The 20,299-nt window shown below is 41.3% G+C and overlaps 1 protein-coding gene across 2 annotated transcripts in view; it reads left to right on the top strand.

The window, feature by feature from the left end:
- BVES (blood vessel epicardial substance) overlaps positions 1–20,299 on the top strand; it is a 46,101-nt gene that overhangs the window by 14,128 nt on the left and 11,674 nt on the right. For both annotated transcript variants that reach the window (XM_030556019.1, XM_030556020.1), the window contains exons 4-6: positions 6,805–6,992; positions 8,354–8,462; positions 12,582–12,749. In XM_030556019.1, coding sequence (XP_030411879.1) covers positions 6,805–6,992; positions 8,354–8,462; positions 12,582–12,749 — 465 coding nt within the window. The remainder of the gene's footprint in view (positions 1–6,804; positions 6,993–8,353; positions 8,463–12,581; positions 12,750–20,299) is intronic.

Here is a 20,299-nt window from a genome sequence, read left to right as displayed (position 1 = left end):
TTAAACCCAGAAGTATCTTGTGTACTGGTGCGGAGGAGATGTAGAGTATATTCTGGCTCTTTATAAACATGGAAATAAGTGTAGGTGTCCATATACAAACAACTTTAATGTTCTTCTTGCAGTCCATTCATATAAAAATACCCTGTGTCCTCTCTTGCCTTGCAGAGGGAAGTAAATTCCACAAAAAACCCTCATGGTCAGACCCTGCAGATGGGGAAAAGTGATAAGCGAAATACTACTCCCTTCTCTATCAAATATCTGAGATGCCCAGGAATGGGCGGGGGAAAAAGTGGGCAGGGTGACAGAAGAGCCGCATTCAGTGACATGATTCCTGCCTTTAACCAGTTTTGGAGCATGGGGATGATTTGCAGGTCAAATCAGCAAAGTTAAAGCTGCGTAAACTCTGCTGTGCACCCTGTGACTCCCCTCCATAGAATCAAAGGGAACAGCCAGGGGGGTGAGCCAATAAATCTTGAAGAGTCTGCAGAGTAGTGTAGAATAGGAGTCAATCAAGAGACTTGAGCACAGCCACTGAGGTTGGAGGCCAGGATCCTTGGGAATCCCCATTCCTTTATCCATCCTGCCACCTGATATCTTTCCATTCTGCATGTACACAAATTCAATGGATGGGTGGGGCTAAGGGTTGAAATGTGCCTATTCCATGGCTCCAGTGGACCACAGGAATGTTTCCTTTTTTTGTGTGTGTGACCATAAATTTTTATATTTTTAAATAGCTAGTCCTGACTGCAGAAACATTTAGACTTAGAAAGAAAAAGGGAAAATTCTTTTTTGCTCACGTAGATTTTGTACAATATAAAGTCCAATCAAAGAGAAATTACAGGAATATACTTGGGATAAAGTAAAGCTTTATCTAGCTTTGTCTAGAAGCATAATCAGTCACTATTTTAAAACTAGATATATTGCTCTACTGATAACTGTCCATTTAGTTACATGCAGTATATTGAGCCATTTGGCCTATCCAAGATGAGCCTAAATTGCCCATTGCCTTAAAATTGAAGAGATTTTTAAAAAGGGAGTAGGCATATTTGTTTCTTACTGTTCTGTCTGAGATGCTTGCACAATTATTTTAGAAAACCTTTCTTTATTGATCTGTTTATACATGGCCTTCAGGATATGATACTATGACAAAACAGCACCTTTGCCTATAAACTCGGATATTCTGTCTGTTATGCCACACCCATTACTGTATCTAAGCACCTACACAAATAATTTTCATATGTATTATGTTATAGGCTCCCAACATGGATGTCATAACCCCCAGAGGTGTCACTAACGCATGTCATGACTATCTTACCCTTCTATTAGATTAGAGAGGGTGTGGGGGGAGGGTGGTAGATCCTGGTATTGAAAACACAGAGAACCACTGTATTATATGATAAAGTAACAAAAGACCTCCTTGCAACAGATGTATGCAAAGGGCCAGGATTAAAATAGCAGTAAAAACTTTAACTCTGACTTGAGTGACTAAAATCTGACCCAAATTCCTTTATCCCTTCTACCAAAACCTTCCCCAGGACCATAATGTATTGTCACTATAAAACTCTGCAGCAAATTGAAATAGTCCAATGTAGGAGCAGCACAAAACATACTTAATATCTACACTACTACCTCCAGGAATACTGTAGTGATTTTTTATAACTTCATTCAATAAAAATATCTGTACCTGAAGATGCCACATAATTCAGCAGGACCAGGGGCCATGTGTGAACTGTTCATTGTGGGTAGCTAGTCCCCAGCCCCTCCCATTCTGTTTGAAGTCCCACATCTTTTGCCCCTTCCCCCCACTAAATGAGCCCAGAGCACCTCCACCATGGCCCTCAGTCCCAAGGGGGCTGCATAGCCTCAGCTACCTCCACCCGCAGCACTGGGTGGATGATGTGGCTCCAGCACCGGGGTGGGCGGTGTGGCCCTAGATGCCCCAAGTCCTGGATCCAGCCCGAGCCCCGTTAGAAGAGTGGGAACTGGAAGCGGGCAGGGAACTGGGTGCAGAGCTGGGGTGGGGCCACACCAAGCTGTGTAGGGAGGCTTAGCTTCCTCAGGCCTGTGATACCTGCGGCTTTTGGCAGGGTGTACACAGGATTTGAGTGTACAACCTCCTAAGAACAAATTTGAAGAGTCCTAAAAATCAGCTGTGATGTTTGCTGTCAATTTGTGGGGAGATCCCATGGTCACAGCGCATTTTAAGTGGACTTTGCTGTCCCGACCTCATTGGCTAAACTTTCTAAAGCAACAATGTCATATTGGGAAGAAAAACAGTGGGACCTAGTGCTCTAGTGACTTAGGAGCCTTAAGAAAATGTTACAGATACCTTTTTAATATCTACTCATTTTGTTTTCTCAGCATTGTTCGGGGTTTGCTTTATGGTAATGGCAAAAATTGGGGAGGGAAAGAGGAGATGGGGAGTGGCGGGGGGGAAGCAAGAGGGAATAGAATATATGGAGTCATCCTTGATCCAAGTCCATTAAAATCAGTAGAATTAAATCAGGAGTGAACTGGAATAAAATATATATTTCTCCTCTGTGGCTTTATTTATTTTTTATGTGCTAATTATGGGGCAATTATTGCTGCACTGGCATAGGGTCAAAGGGGCTGCAGGGGTTGATGTGTGGAGGCAGTAGTCAGGGATACCAAAGTTGTGCCTCTGCTGCAGTGGTCTTGTTAAGGGAGCCACACTGGTCCTGCTTCCCCTATTCTCAGAGCTGCCAATGAGATGGTACAGACCTGGTAGAGTTGACTCTCCATCTAGCATAAGGAGCTCCCAGTAAAAGGATAATTTCCCACCTGCCCCTTTGTGTTAACTTAGCAAGTGAAGAGAGGCAATAGCACAATGAGGAATTGGACCCTAAGGGTCCAATTTTTCAGTAGTTCTGTGCACCCATAACTGCAGTTGTAGTCAGTGGGAGCAGTGGATGCTCAGCGCCTCTGAAAATCAGATTCTAAATACCTTGTGATAAACACATCCATTATGTGAATTTTTAAAAATACCATAAAATTAAATGGAAACAAGAAAACATATGCCAGACAATATATGTGTAGTCTTCATTATACATTATGAGCAATAACCCTTCTTGTAGATGCAACATTTGCTGCTTACTCCACTCTTTGTAGTTGCTGTGAATGTAACTTTGCTTTTACTATGAACCTGAAAATTGGTGGTTTTAAACATCACCACAGAAGGTAGCAAAGAAGATGTTAGAAAATAATTTTTGAATGAGACTTTCTAGCGGCAAGTATCAACCACCACCCAGAATCCTTTTTATTTCCTCAGCCTCACACATCACATAATCTAGAAAGAAGAAAGAATGGAAAAACAATTAAAAATCAAGCTGTATTGCAGAATAAATAATTGATAGATATTTTCAGTTAAATATTTATTTCATTAAATGTAGTCTGTGGAAAAAACAATGGATTCTTTCCTGACCAAAATATGACTTCTGTGGTTTTGGCTTATTGAGGCTTTACCTACATGGTTCCTTTAAGAACTTCACTCTAATTCAGAAGCTAAAAGATTCTAATCAGTGCCTCTGCAGCGCTCTGGCTCGAGGCTTTGGCAGTACTCCAGAATGCTTCATCTATCACAGAGCAAAACTTATACCTACCCATATGGTTCATTTGGAAAAGGGCCCATAATGATGACTGCTGAAGCAGTCAACGGTGCTTAACTTAGGTTAGGGTGAATACTGCTTTGAAAGGGAGGGCTAGCAAAGTAGAATAATACCTCCCACTTTATCACTCGTTTTAAAAACAGCACTTCAGTTAGGTCTGCTTTTTGCTTAGTCATTTACATATTAGATCATGAAAGCTCTAAACTTCGTTTTGTTTTCCTTTAGTCAGTTTTGCCCTCACAAATGCTTGTGTAATTCCCAACTCAGCCCACGGTGGCTGCACATACACATCTAAGAATAAAATTTGACCCTGTCTGTAAACTGGTAAGATCACATGCAGGGAGATACACAGCATTAAGTTAGAACTGCTGACACAGAGGAGGGACTGACTGGAGAAGATATGTCGATTGCAATCAGTCTATCTAACCTCATAGTTGCACAGAACCTATATGCAGATATTAGCAACTTTCGGGGATTCTGTGATTGATGATCTGTTATGATCCCTAGCACGCTTCTCCCTACCACGTATGTTTAAATTGAAGCTTTGCTTTGCCTGTGCGTAGGCCCCTTTTAGTTGTTAAGAACTACAATGTGCAGCAGGGCCGGGGGAATTGAAAATCTGAGTCTCATACAAATATAGTTACTGTAGCTTGAGTGCTAACAACCTTATTGTTAATCTTGCCTGCGCGTTTCCATTCCAGCACCCTCTTTCAGGAATTTAATAGCTGTATCATAATGCATATGCCAAGGAGGCCAGATTAAAGGTGCACAGGCAATGTTAATTCTGGCCTTTCTTAACTTTTCAGGGCCTGACTTTGCATCCTTAATAAAGTTGTTTTAACATAATTTTTATGTGTAATTTTCTAGATATTTAAAAAAGCAAACTGAAAAATGGAAGTTCTTTCATGTGGCATTATATTGACACCCACATGGATCATTAGCACAGACCTCTGCTGCTTGAGCAAACAGAATAACTGATAGCAGTACTTGGTTGTTATCCTCTATGTGGACTAGCAGTAGAGGGGGATGGGACACTTTGCCAGTGGGTTTCAAAGATATTTGCTGACAGCATAGTCATGGTAAGACTCAGGGATAGGGATCATGGGTTCCGTTGCAGACTCTGGAGGAATGTGTGCTGCAGTGGGCACTGGCACTTCTGCTCATTTCCCCCCAAGCTTGATCTCTTTTGTCCCTTCTGTCCCATCACCTCCATGAATCCTCCTCCCCTTGTCTCTGCCCCAGTCTTCTGTATCCCAGTTTCATTCTCCTCATCTAGTCAGTTCCAGTCTCCGCTTCTAAGAGGCTTCTGGTCCCAGCCCCAGGTCCCCCCGTTTTCCCATTCCTAGTCTCCTCGTCCATCCGGTCCCAGATTTCTCTTCTCCCCCACAGTCTGTCTCTGTGTTTCTCCAGTACTCCCCTGCCTGTGTTCCCCATGCCTCCATAGGACTCAATGCTCCCAGTCCCAATCTCCCTCCCCAGGGTTCTTATCCATTCTCAGTGTCCTCATCTCCCCTGGTTCCTTGTCCTGGTTGCTTTGCCCAGTCAGATACATCCTGATTTCTTGTCCAATCTTTCTCACCAGCATCCTTATTCCTTCCCATCCCTACAGGTTCTCGGGCTCATTGCCCAGCCAGTCCCAGTCTCCATCCTGCTCCATGTCCCAGTCTACTCCCTGGCTCTCACTCACAATATCCTATGTCTGGCTGTTGTCCCCTCTGCATTAGAATCAGACTATTCCTTCCACTATGTTGCCTGGGTGCCAATAGAGTAGGGGGTGGGGGTCACTGAGAGCACAGGAGAGACCACTTCCCTGTTCTCAGTGCCAGTGCCTGGACAAACCCTAGCAGCCGTAGCTAAAAGCCTAGCTTTGCCCCTGGACTGGAACATGCTCCATTGCTTTGTGGGGCTGGCACATGTGTTATCTGGTCAGCACAAGGAGCTGTGACAGGCCTCGAGCACGCTCAGGGAGGACAGAATCTTTCAAGACTTTTTGCTGTTAAGCTGTAGAAAATTTCAACTGAACATGTGCAAATGTGACTTTCAGAAATATAACGTGACCAAATTTGGACGGATTTTCACAGTGATGGCAAAAAACGCATCCCTAACACAAAGGCCACCTCTGTGTCAAATTTAAAGTCCCTATTCCAAAGCATAGGGACCTTTCCAATGAAAAGGTCACTGGAATATTTTTAACATTGAAAAATAATTTTATTTTCCTTAGTCTCATTCTTGGAAATGACTGACCTGTTTTTGATGAAATTTTCCACAACAAAGTTTGGCAAAGTTATTAGTGACTGAAATTGGGCAACATTAATAATAGGTGGTGCTACCAGCCCCACCTATAATTTTATTGATAATTTTTTCTTTATTTTTCATTCTGAATATATTTACTTCCTTTTTTTATTCTCTCATGTCCACACCCTTCATCTGTGTGTCCTGCTCCACCACCAAGCAGACTTCTGCTCAAGCTTTCCTGTGTTTTGGGGTAGACAAGGACCCAAAGCACTAACTGCTATCTCCTTCCCAGTTGCTTTCATTCAGGAAATACTTTCAGGCTTAGGATTTCAGCCAGCTTCCTTTCCCTCTTCCCTGCAGCTGAAGTTTGGGTGGTCTCCCAAGAGTGGGATGTTCATCTGGCAATGACTTCTTCCTTATTCATGACATACTTATGGTGGATTTCGGCATGCTGGCTCTGTTTTCAGGGCTTGCAGGCCTGCTCTCCCTCTGCTTACAAGCCATGAATATGAAGGATCAAAGGTGCTCCCTCATTCTGTCCTGAAGCAGGGATGCATAGTGAAAGACACAGGGGTCCTGATGTTCCAGATGCCTTTCTGGCCAAACTCCGTTTGCTCTTACGGCAGTGTAAATCCAAGTGACTGTTTAAATCAATTCAAGTTCTACTGGTATGGAAAAGATGCTTAAAGTGCCAGCATAACATCTTGACCCAATTTTAGCTCTGCATAAATGAGTGCTGTGGTCACCATCTAAGAGTCAAGCTTTGTGGACAGATGCCAGTTCTTTCCTGCCCTATATTTAGACAAAACCTGAAGTATCTCAGTTACAACCATTTTGGCAAATGGTGAACTTTCATAGGAACCTGTGGAACTGAAAAATAATCTTGCACTTCTGTTTCTTCTTTGACCCATTCTCCTTTATGATAACTGTTGTTGCATTCCAGATCAAGATAGAGAAGGAGTTCAGTAGTCTGTACAAGAGAATGTTTGAACCACTCCATGTACCTCCAGAACTGTTCAAGAGATTAACTGGACAATTCTGCAACATTCAGACTTTAAAAACAGGTCAAGCATATGCTGCAGAGGACAAAACTTCAGTTGATGATCGACTAAGTATCCTGCTAAAGGGAAAGTATGTGCTGCATAAAGTTTGGGAAAGTCTTGTGTATTGCATGATGGTGGAATGAAAAAACAAATTCAAAGGAAGATCATTTTAAAAATAATTGTTCACAATATACAGTAAAAGCTGTGTTATCCAGCCCTGTACCAGCTGGAAAGCACTATAAACTGACATTTCTAATCTTCATAGAAAGTCAGGTTTATAGTCCGGTTGGCACGGGGCCGCCAGGCTTCCTACCTGGCTCTGTGTGGCTCCCTGGAAGCGGTGACATGGGGAGGAAGGGCCATGAGGGGTTCAGAGTGCAGGAGGGTTAGAGGTTGGGCACGGAAGGGGTTTTGGGGTACCAGATCCAGGGGGGACGCTCACCTCAAGTGGCTCCCTCCAAGTGGTGACCTGTGCCTGTTGCTTCTAGGCGGAGATGTGGATAAGCAGCTCTGCATGCTGCCTCCACCCCCAGGCTCCGCCCCTGCAGCTCCCATTGGCCAGGAACTGATTGGAGATGCACTGATTCATAACTTCATAAATTCTAGCTAGATTCATAAGTTCTAGCTGGAGTTTAAAGCTGATATTCCCTTGTAAGTTGTGGTACCAACATCAATCCTCTTTCCCTAGGGTTTGATCCACCCTATGTCACTTTACGGGTGGATCAAACCCAAGGTATTCAGAGGACATCTGATAAATGTAGTATTCTGCCTACTGGGAGCTGCCTTCCGGGTAGACCTGGGCAATTTTTTTGGCCAAAACTTTTTTTCAGTGAAATATGCAGATTCGACAACACTGGAATGTGTAGTGAATTTGTGTAGGCTTTGTTGAGTTGTTGGAGTAGAAATAAACCCTAACAAGTAAATAAATAAATAACCCAAACCTTTTCATTTTGACATTTTTCTCAACAGTGTTTCAATTTTTCATTTCAAAACAATTTCATTTCAAAATTTTTCTTTGGACAATTGCTTCTCTTTAATTTTGATGAAAAAAATAAAAAGCTTTTTAAAATGGCTGAAACTGAGACAAAATATTCACCAAAAATGTCCAAAAAATTGTTTTCTGTTTGACCCACAACAGTGCTGTTTGTTTGGAATTAGTAGCAAAACAAAACAAAACAAAATCCATTATTCACATAGCTTCTTATTATTTCAAACCATGTTGCCTGGTTTAAGGAGTGATACTGCTCCCTTTAGAATCAATGAGAGTTTTGACAAAACTTAGTTTATTTGGCTGAGAACTAGGTCAGATGCTTGGTGAAAATTCCCGGAGACATGGATGCAGTGACTTTGAGTTCTGTATTATCATTGTCAATAATCATATTCAAATTTAGATTGTTATTCTACCTTATGGTTTTTATATGTTGTTCTAATAAATATTTTTATCATCAGAATGAAGGTCTCCTATCGAGGGCATTTTCTGCATAATATTTACCCCTGTGCCTTTATAGATTCTCCTGAATTTCGATCAACTCAGATGAACCGGGGTGAGAAATTCCAGGTGTGTTTCTATTTGGCTGTCACTGGATATGAATGTAATGAACAGTGAATTTATTGACTTACACAGTTTTGCTAGGGTTTTTTTTAATATTTAATGTTGGGCCATTTAAAAGATACTCTTGACTAGTAGTTCATTTCAAAATGGTATTCGATTTTTCACTGACAAACCTCAATATTGGCTTGTTCTATGCTATTTTCCCCTCCTACGGTTCATATACTTTAATTCTGTTTAATAGGATCGGCACTCCCTGTGCAGGACATATAAATTAGAAGGAGGTTTGAAATTGTCAACAAAATGTTGAGTGACATATGTATAGGTTAAAAAGATGCCATCGAACTGAAATCTAGCAAGTTTTTTTTAAAAAAAAAAAGTGAATTTCAGGTACTACATCTATCTCTGATTCCCCTGGTTTACAATCACACTTTTTTATATTTTCAATTTTTTCCCCTTTCTACTATTGCTCTATGTGTCACGCTCACAATTAAGGCTGTGATCCTGCAAATATGCACATACTTTAGGCACCTGAGTAGTCCCTGTGGGTGGGTGTTTGCAGGTTCTGGGCTTAACTGACTCTACTGGGAAAGTATGAAACTGGCTGTATGCAACATGTTGTCAAATGCACAAAAAAAACAATCAGAAAAAATATTTTACCCCCTTTAAACTCTTTTAGTTACAGTAATTTTAGGCATTAGTTGTATCTGCTTTAAAAAAAAAACTATTACAAGTGTGAAGTTGGTGTCCCTTTAAATGTGTTCAATGAAAAAAAAGCTAATGTGTGCATATATTACAGTTGTCATTCAGCAATAATTACTTATATTTGAGTCACTTCATGCATTTATTTCCTTTTTGTGTTCCCAAAAATGTAAATCTAATTTATTATATGACACATTGTGTTTAAGGAGCAGGCCTCCTTTTTGAACACATGCACACAAAAATCGTCCTTATGATTAAGTGCAAAACTTAGTCTATATTCAGACAAAACTCCCAGTGAGTTCAACAGGAGTCACCTTACCCAGAGGTGAAAGTGGGCCGGTACAGCGTACCAGTAAGAAGTGGCTGCTGGTATCAGTCCATACACAGCTGACTTTAACGTCGCTGCCCCTTTTGCCCCCTCCCCGGGGCCATCGATGGGTTTGAGGGGCGCAAAAGGGGTAGTTGTACCAGGGCCTGGCGATTTAAAAAGGCCCAGGGCTCCTGGCCACCGCCACCACTACCGCAGCAGGAGCTGGAGCCCCAGGCCCTTTAAATCACTGCTAGAGCCCCAACGGCATGGGCCAGGCAGTGTGGAAGGGCTGGCTGGGGGAGGCTGACCCCATTCCTGGCCCTTCTGCCCAAGGCCCCTCCCCTTCTGGAGGTCCAGAGCCAGGCCCCCATACCAGGTATGTCTTTTATATTATTTTCACCCCTGAGCATCACATAAGTGAGGGCTGCAGGCGTTGACGCCTAGTATAACATGCCATAGAGTACCACACTGGAGACAGGGAGTGATCTTAGGGATTCTCATTTTTAGGTTTAGCCGATCTGATACTATAACCTAGAGCGACACTATTATTGTATCATCTAGGACAGATGACCAGGAGCTCATTGTACTAGGCGCTGTACAAATGCAGAACACAAAGACTGTCCGTGCCCCAAAGAGTTTACAATCTGGTCTCATGACATTGGTATGAATCCAGAGTAACGCCAACAGAGATTAACATGACTGACTTGATGGCCTTGCCCTCTGAAGGAAAACGGTGTGGTTGTAACATCTCTTAGGACTTGATCCTACTGGTTGATCTGATTCCCATTACAGTCAATGGAAAGATGCTCAATAACTTCAGTAGGAGTTGGATCAAACCTTTCCTGCCACGTTATAGAACGATGCTGTTGTCTCAGAACTTCCCTGTCTTTCTATCTGCATGCTGTGTGCAGTGATCATGGTTTCTAAGGGTCTTGGCTACATGGGGAAATTTCCCAGAATTACTATACCAATATAATTGTACCACTATAGTTTTACTGGTATAATTCCCCATGCAGACACCTATGCAGAATAACAGTGGCTTTTTTCTCAGTTAGCTTATGTTGCTTTAGAAGCTTTGGAAGATGAACAGATGGCTGAAAGTATTATACATTGGTGTGCTGCCAATAACAAAATATTAAGGAGGGAAGGTTTTCTACCCAAAATACTAAAATCAGTACCAGCTGTTTGGCTAGTTCCTTAACATGTTGTTATTCCTAACTATGATTGTTGAATAGTTACTGGACTGTGACTTTCATCATGCCAGGAAGGGAGGCAGGGTTGGTATGGCATCTCGGTCAGTGATTGAGATAATAATATGTTCCAGTCAAGAACTCGGCATAGGGCCAAGGAGAGATGGCTGTGAAGATATATTCACTAAAGGAATCCTCTGCACTTGCAGTCCTTGTCATGCAGTCTCTCCTTTAAAAGATGATCAAACATTGATTCATGCTATTGAAGGGAAATATAGTTTAGCATCAAATTTCACTTACCTTAAAATTACTATAATCTAGTATGGTATGTCCTTCACTTTCTAGGTTTTTGTTTTGTTTTTAATCTCAATACTCTGATGTTAAATAAAAAAATCTCATCAGGAATGTTCATGCAGAACTTATATTCAAATGATCTATAGAACCTTTTGTGCTTCATCTGCTGGCAGTGCTGATGAACAAATACTCTGCCCAAACCTGTACTTTTAAGAACTATTAAAAAAATAGAGACTAAAATGTATCACTTAAAACCTGTATATAGTATGTGGCAGTGTTCCCTCACCTTCGAGACTTAAACCTCTTTAATTTATTTTAAGGAGAAAAAAGGCTACAAGTAACTTAGAAAAGAAGTAGTCATATGATTCCAACTTTTAATTGTTTAATTGTTTTTGTAAAATAAGTGATTTAAATATGGCTACAGCAGTACTAAACTGTGATATAGTGGTTTTTGTGTGCTAGTGCCCTCTTCTGGCTAGAATGCGAGACCTACTCAAGTGTTTATAACAGGGATAGGCAACCTATGGCATGCGTGCTGAAGGCGGCACACAAGCTCATTTTCAGTGGCACTCACACTGCCCGTGTCCTGGCCACCAGTCTGGGGGGCTCTGCATTTTAATTTAATTTTAAATGAAGCTTCTTAAACATTTTAAAAACCTTATTTACTTCACATACAACAATAGTTTAGTTATATATTATAGACTTATAGAAAGAGACCTTCTAAAAACATTAAAATGTATTACCGGCACGCAAAACCTTAAATCAGAGTGAATAAATGAAGACTCAGCACACCACTTCTGAAAGGTTGCTGACTCCTGGTTTATAAGTTTGTAACTGTCTTCCTGTACTTCCATAGCAGTACTACTGATAACTAATTGATTTGATTGTTTAGCACAAGTGTCGAAGGCACTTGCATTATGAAAAGGTCATGAATTCTGTTGTAGCTGAAGACAGGGCAAATCAAGCTGTAACAATTTGTATGAGATTTCAGACCATTAAAATATCACTCATAATATCTTTTTCTTATACCAGCTGTGCCAACACGTAGTAACTATGAATAATTCTAATTACGTAAGTAGTCTTAGAACATCAGTGGGACTATTCACATGAGAAAAGAGAGATTTTTTCCACACTATCCTTCCAAAAATCTTCCTAGAACAAATTTAGCTCTCATGTAATTAGATGAGAATTGCATTAAGGTCACTGGATTTAATTTGATTGTTTTATGTCCAATGAATTTCAATGGAATTAAAAGGTGTGTTTCTTACATTTTATTCCTAAATATATCTCTAGATTACAAATGCTGATCTTAACTGTATATATAGAGACAACTCTGTTTGGTGAGGGAAGGATTCTCATGGCATACACTTCCACCAGTCCATTAAACAAATGAAAAAAATCAGCTGAAAACATTTACTGCACTTACAAATAATGGAAATTTTAAAAATACAATAAGAAGCATCTTGGGTACCTTTAAACTTGTAGGTGGTATGCATCTTATGGGATATACATGGGTCGAGTCATGACTGCACTAGTTATTTTTGCTGCATCCCCAAATTAAAATCTGGTGTGGCCTGTTTTTCAAACAATAAAATGGTTGCAAACAATAATTCTGTATATATGTTTTCTTAGGTCACCATTACTGCAGATGACAACTGTAAGTTCCTGTGCTGGTCCAGGGAACGACTGACTTACTTTCTGGAATCTGAACCATTCCTATATGAAATATTTAGATATCTTATTGGTAAAGATATTACAAACAAACTCTACTCATTGAATGATCCAACACTAAATGATAAGGTGAGTTTTTGGAGAGAGTTCCCCTCCCTGTGCTATATCGTTAGATGCTGTAAAGACAAGTTAATTTTATTCTCTTAATCCCGCTCATATATTCCATTCCATTACATTCACACACACACATCCAAAGACAGAATTTTTTTTGTGTATCAAAAATGTTCTTAATGCAGAATATTTGGGTTTTTTGCATGGTAAAGATGCTGATCAATGTCAGGTCAGTGCTCAAGAAAAAAGAGGTGTGGTTGAGACCCATGTCTGCACTACAAACTTTCACCAATGCAAGTTACATTGGCATAAAGCTGATGCAGTTAGTATATCGCTTCCATGCATGCTTGGCTCTTTGCAGTGGTGCTGTGCATACTCATCAGGAGTGCTTGTGTTGATGCACAGTGTGGTGCACCATGGGTAGGGATCCCAGTGTACAACCCGCCACCACCCAACACACTTTGGGAAGTTTTGGCAGTGCATGGTGGGGCAGAAACAAGTCATCAGGGTGACTGGGCGCAAGGGGTCAACTTCCCAGTATGCAACTGTCTCCATCCCATAATGTCATCTACATCCCATCATTTTCATGCCATATTTAAAAGTCTCACAAAACAGCATAGCCCTCCTCACTGTCCACTATCTCTGACAGAAGCATGGAACCTGCACTGCTCTGCACTATTGTCATAAGTGTTGCAAGCACAGGACACATGATCCTCTGGTACTTGCAGAGCCGTAAGAAGAACCACTGATTTTTGGGGGACAGGACTATTTCTTGGAGTGGGCCATAGCTGTGGGCCATAGCAAGAGCCAATTCAAGATTGTTAGTGGTATTTCTGGAGCAGCTACAGATGGTGGAGCACCAATTCTGGACCCAAGAAACAAGCACTGACTGGTGGGAATCACATTGTAATAGAGGCTTGGGATGGCGAGTGGTGGCTGCAGACTTCTGCATGTTCAAGGCCGCATTCCTGGATCTGTGTGCCGAGCTCACCCCAGCCCTCCAGTACAGGGACACTAGGATGAGAGCTGCCTTGACAGTGGAGAAGCAAGTGGCAATAGTACTTTGGAAATTTTCAATGCCATATTGGTGCCATTCAGTGGGAAATCATTTTTAAATTGGAAAATCCATTGTGATGACCTTTGTCATGCAATTATGCAGGACCATTAATCATGTCCTGCTATTCAGGACTGTGACTCTGGTGTGCAGGAGACAGTGGATAACTTTGCAGTAATAGTGTTCCCAAACTTCTATGGAGCAACAGACAACACCCATATCCCTATTTTGGCACCAGATCACATTGCCACAGAATACATTAACAAAAAGGGCTACTTTTCAATTGTAATGCAAGCACTGGTAGATCACCAGGGACACTTCACCGACATCAGTGCTGACTGGTCAGAGAAGGTGCATAACACTCTTGTCTTTAAGAACACAGGACTGTTCGGAAAGCTACAAGCTTGGACTTCCTTTCCCAAATGGCAGATTACCACTGGTGATGTTGAAATGACTCTTGCTCCCCTCGCTTATGAAGCCACCTCGACAGCACCAAGGAAAGATTCAACTACCGGCTCAGCAGGTGCCGCCTCCTCCCTCCTGTTGAAACTGTTCCACTGTGGATAAATAATGAAAGAGTGATTTGGACCAGTGGAAACGGGACCATGGGTCTCCTACCTTCTAGGTGTCCTAACCATTGGAATATGGAGTCATTCTCTCGCCCTACCACCAGGATTATTTAGCCACTGTGGAACAGTCACTGGGCCAGAGAGAATGTGATTCGGTAGCCCAGTAGTTAGAGGACCCCTCTGGAAGGTAGGAGACCCTGAGTACAGTCCCCTGGCTCCAATCACTCTTTCATTATCAATGTATCAGCTTCAACAGGAAAGGGAAACTCCACATCAGAGTATCACGTGGTCTAACGCTTATAGCACTCTCCTGAAAGGTGTAAGACCCCTGGTCAAATCCCTTCTCCCACTCCAGGTGGTTATTGAACCTGGGTCTCCCACATCCCAGTGATTAACAACTGGGCTAAAAGTTATAAGATGGGCACCACCTCCTCTTCCTCTAGCTCACTTTTGAATGGTGCCCTGTGAGTACACCTTCTGGATTAGGCCTCGCCCAACTGAGGCAGCTAAATGTTTTTCTCCCACCAGTTCGTGGACTGCTCTGGGGTTAGGTAGGAGAGAGGTGTCTGGACGCTTATTAGAAGGCAGCAGTGCACATACCCAGAAGCAGGAACATATGTGCCTAGGGAACTTCTACACTGAAAAAATTAGGTGCCAAATGAGTTTAGGCAACTACAGGGAGTTTTGTGGATTGCAGTGGAGCCAAAACTTTGACTGAGGTGCCTAAGTCTGGGCTGTAGGTGACCAAGTCCTTTTGTGGATCCACCAGCTGGTAATTACTTTGTCTTTGACAATCTGGGCTGGATTTGACCCATGTATTTAGAGGTGAAGGTTCTGTATCCCATTGCCTGTTTCCTGCATCATCCAGTCCTCCCTAGGCACATTTTAAAGTGGGAATGGTAATAACCCATCCAGCTTTCAAAGCCCTTCACAACTTAGATCATGCCTCTCACTCTGCTCTTTTTGCTCCTCAGCTTGTCCTTTTCACTTTGTCCAACCACATTACAGCCTGCCCCATTGGTGTCCTCCCATTCTTGCCTCCATCCTTCTATGTAAACACCTACCCTGGCAGGGGTGAAGGAACAATTTTTATAGTCGGGGCGCTGAGAGACATTGAACCAAATTGCGAATCCTGCATATGATGGAAACTACTTCAAGCCAGGGGATGCAACAGCACCCTTAGCTCCAGCACCTATGTACCCTGGTGCATCTTTCCTGAACCAGTCCATCCTGCTCCTCGCCCTCTTTACCAAGGCCCTCCTTAGAGCACATTTCCTCCCAAAGGGTGTATTTACCCCAACCTTCCCCTCAGCAAAGTACTAAAAAGAGATATTAGAGCATCCCCCTACCCCCCCCCAAAAAAGCTCTTTAAAGAAGATCATGGAGCCAGTTAGCCTTCTCCTCTGATGGATCACATGGCTTTTTGTTGCATCCTTTTGTATTTCATTTGTACATTATTTTTCTATTCACACTATAAACTCTTCAGGGCAGGACCCTTGTCTTTAAAGTACCTGGTGCACTGTGAAAACTATATACATACACTGTTCTTTGTCTTTAACCATATATCGGGTTGAATCTTGTTTTTTTCCATAATAAACACAATTCAGATTAGTCATTTCTTTAGATTTTTCATTTATTTATTCTAAAGAAACCAACAATCACCACTGATAGAAAGATACCGCAGAAATACAATGTATAGTATTTTGCTATACATAGGGCCCTACCAAATTCACAGCCATGAAAAAGGCATCACAGACGGTGAACTCTGGTCTCCCACTGTGAAATCTGGTCTTTTGTGTGCTTTTATCCTATATTATACAGATTTCATGGGGGAGACCAGTGTTTCTGAAATGGGGGGTCCTGACCCAAAACGGAGTTGCAGAAGGGTCGCAAAGTTATTTTATGGGGTTGCAGTATTGCCACCCTTACTTCTGCGCTGCCTTCAGATATGGGCAGCTGGAGAGCAGCAGCTGTTAGCTGGGCACCCAGCTCTGAAGACAGTGTCCTGCCAGCAGTAGTACGGAACTAAGGGTGACAATACCATACCATGCCACCCTTGCTTCTGAGCTGCTGCTGGTGGCGGCTCTTCCTGCAGAGCTGAGCTCCTGGCCAGCAGCCGCCACTCTCCAGCTGCCCAGCTCTGAAAGCAGCACCGCTGCCAGCAGTAGCCAAGAAGTAAGGGTAGCAGTACTGCAACCCACTCTACAATAACCTTGTGCCCCCTGCCCCACAACTCCTTTTTGGGTCAGGACCCCTACAATTACAACACAGTGAAAATTCAAATTTAAATAGCTGAAATCATTAAATTTGTGTTTTTTTAAATCGTATGACCGCGAGATTAACTGAAATGGACTATGAATTTGATAGGGCCCTAGCTATACAAAAAAAGTTGGTGTATATCTTTTTATTGGGAGGAGGTTGGACTAAGTGACTAGGGGGACTTTACCATCTCTAAATTCAACTGTTAGACTTTTTGGAGACAGGTCTTCATGGATTTTAGTTTATACAGTAGATTCAGGTATTATGTGAGGACAAATATATACGTAACCTTGTGTTACTTTCATTATATCTCCTTACATGGCTACATGGCTTTGCATTGTTTGGATAGAGGAGTGATGTTGTGCTTATGGTTCTTATTGTTTATGTAGTGGCTTCAGAGTTTTGATAAACATTTACTCTAGTAATAGTGGACTTCTTCTGCACCGCTTAAATAACTCCCAATTACTAGTAGGTTTAGCAGCAACTTCAATTAGTCACTTTAGCTCTGGCTTCATGATTTTAATCCACTCTGATTTATCAACCCTAAATTCTTTCTTATCAGGTTGTTCATCAAAAATCTCCTAACTAGGTCATATTATAACTGCTATAATAAAGTTATGAACTTAGTGGAAAATAGTCCAAAATGAATTAATTGCCACTCATACTATACAACAAATTTCACTCCAAGAGCATCCCTGGAATTCAGCATCAGTAATTCTACTGAGTTTCTTCTCTGCCTCCAGACAGATCTGCAAGAATTATTCGAGAAATAACATTATAGTATTTATTTTTTTACCAGTGTAGCAGTGCCTATACTGTCCCCTGCTACATTATACCTGGCCAATAAATGCATAAATACAAACTCTTTCTGCTGCTAAAAGTCAGTAGAATATAAGACATAGGCCTGATCCTGTAAGGACAGTTTGGTGTTTTGGGCATATCAGAGCAGAGTTAAAAAAAAGTGAAGAACGAGACAGGGAGCACACAGGGGAACTCTGTATTGCAATAATGAGGATGGTACTGCACAGCCAGCAAGTGCTTTTTGCCTATCTGGAGTGTGGCCTAAGGAGAGAATACCTATCTAAGCACCTCCTTTGCATGCTAAGTTCCCTCAGGCAAACCCATTTTCTCTTGTGCACTCTTCAGAGCATGGAAGCAGGAATTTGAGGCTGACTTCTGTTCAGAGTAGGGTACTGTGCATACTGCAGCCCTCACTTGAAATTGGCTTGTGCTTCCTGTTGTACATCATGCAAGGACTTGTAGGATCAAAGTCTTAGTATCAACCATTCTTAAATAAAAAGTAAAATGTTACATGGAATACTTGTCCATTTGCTCCAAGTTGTGTAGCTGGTGTTTGGAAGTCAAGTGGCTCTTACTCTCCCTACTGGGATATTTTAAACGGACATCCAAGAGAGATGGTTATTGTAGTCTGGCTGCTTAGGCCCTAATGAGGTCCAACTAAAAACATCTGGTCGGAAGCTATAACTGGAATTGCATTGTATGGGATTTGCAAATTACAGGAGAAATCAGAGGGGAAAGTTTGATTTACTGAAAGATTTGAGCTTCACTTCATCTGAGGTTCAGGCCATCCCCTCGAAAATCTTAAACCTAGACACAATCTAAAAGCACTTAAATGCTAAAAGAAATCTCATTTTGCTCTTTGTCTCATATTTCCATTCTTCGGGTTTTTTTCTAGCTTAGTTCATTTGCATTAGCGTGTTCTTATTACTTCTGGTACTTCTATCCCATGCAGAGCAGATTCAAGCAGTGAGAACAACTGCCTCCTGTTTGTGACTTTGGACACAATTTTCAAAATTGACCTGTGATTTTTGGATGCCTTTAGTTTTCAGGCATCCCATTTGAGACACTTCTAATGGGACTCTGTTTTCAAAAATTGCAGAGCACTTGCCTCCTTAAAAACAGACCTCACAAGATATCGGATATAACTAAAACTGAGTACCCAAAACTACTGGGCACTTTAGAAAATCTTATTATATGGATTTTTCCCATCTTGATTCTCCTCTCTCCCCCCCGCCCTTTTCATTTGCCTCCTCTCCTCTTTCTTTCATCTTGGCCACCATCTTTTCCCATTCTCTCTTCCCTTCCTTCCCATTTTACTTCCTCCTCCCATCCTTTCTGCTTTTTTCTACATCACCTTAATAATAATACAAATGTATATAATCCAATATTTCTTGAAGGGTACGTTGGAGTAATGAGCTCTCCATCCTTAACTAGGCTTCCTGCTTCCCACGGTGTTGGGACCATTCTCATCACTGTGCCTACATTGCAATGTCTGTTGTTGAAATGCTCCTTGTGACTGATGGGAAGGGAGTGTTGACTGGACTCCCAGCACTGTAGGCAGGGCTAGATAATTCTCTAGAGTGACTTTTTCAAGTTCTGCACCTTCCCACCGATACATTGAAAATGGTAAACAAGCATTGCTTAGTTCAAATACACCTATGTTAAATACAAATGCATTTAGTATGAAGAGAAAAGATTAGTGTAAATGTGTTTTGGCTAATACCCATTTTGGAGGTTATATCTTACAGCCTTTGATTTAATACAATGGATGCTTATTTCATAGTTGTTTTCCAGGTCACGTCAGAAGATTAGAATCATATTGATAATGTGAATTAGGTTTTATTTGTTGCCAAAGAAAGGGGAATTTTTTAAAAACTTAAATTTATGTATAATTTTGTTCATAGTCTCTTTTGATAGTGAAGTACTAATATGAATTTAAGATCTATTGTAACTGCTGCTACTACTATATTTTAGTACAACTGATACAAATATGTATTACATTAGCAAAAAATTAAAGTCAAATGTATGGTTTGGGGAATTTAAAAAATCTTTTTATTCTTCAAAGTTGAACCCCTTGAGGGTAAACCATTCTGAGGGCTGTAAAACAAAATGATTAGTCAATTAGTTTGTCTTCATTTCCATATGACACACAGCCTTAGATATGTGTGTCAACCTGGATGGGATTCACTGCCAAATTCACATTTATAAATTCCTATTCTCTCTCAAAGGTGCCTTTTGTTTTTTGTGCAGAAAATGGTGATTCATTATCCTTTTTATGAGAGAGTTACTAAATCATAAATATTAAAGTACAATAGAACAGAGTGCCACCCCATTACATCTTTGTCACTGATTACCACCTCTCATATGCACTTGACATATCATTGTGACATACAGTAGTATTTAAAAGAGGCTAGAGCGTGATTATTTCATATAAACCTTATAGTCCAAAGCCTTCTCAAGAAGAGTACTCAAAGCAAGGGAAGGTCCTGGGATCATATACTTCATCTGTATTCAATAAACCCCAAAGCTAGATTGTAACACCTGGCTAATATATTCCCAGGTGCAGCAGTTCATTAGCCTGGAGTTAAGGTTGACTGAATGTATCATTAATATCTGCCAAAAGGTGGTGGGAGGGGGGAGGAGTGGGAAGACTTCAGTAGCCTCAAATGCAAAGGTCAGCCAGGAAATTCCAACTAACATTCTGCTTTACAGAAAACTCCCAGAATATTTTAAAGTATTCAAATGCACATCTAGGGTCATGGTTGTTTACATAATAATTCTGTCCTGTAGTGCCGTCCTGATAATAATGAGAAATCCAGAGATTACTTTAGTCTTCCTTCACACAAGTTCATCTCACTAGTGACCATAGACAACACGAATACACA

This window comes from Gopherus evgoodei, chromosome 3, assembly GCF_007399415.2.
Source record: "Gopherus evgoodei ecotype Sinaloan lineage chromosome 3, rGopEvg1_v1.p, whole genome shotgun sequence".
NCBI classification, from domain to species: Eukaryota; Metazoa; Chordata; order Testudines; family Testudinidae; genus Gopherus; species Gopherus evgoodei.
Note: the sequence above shows the minus strand (reverse complement) of the source record. Positions and strands in the feature narration are given on the sequence as shown.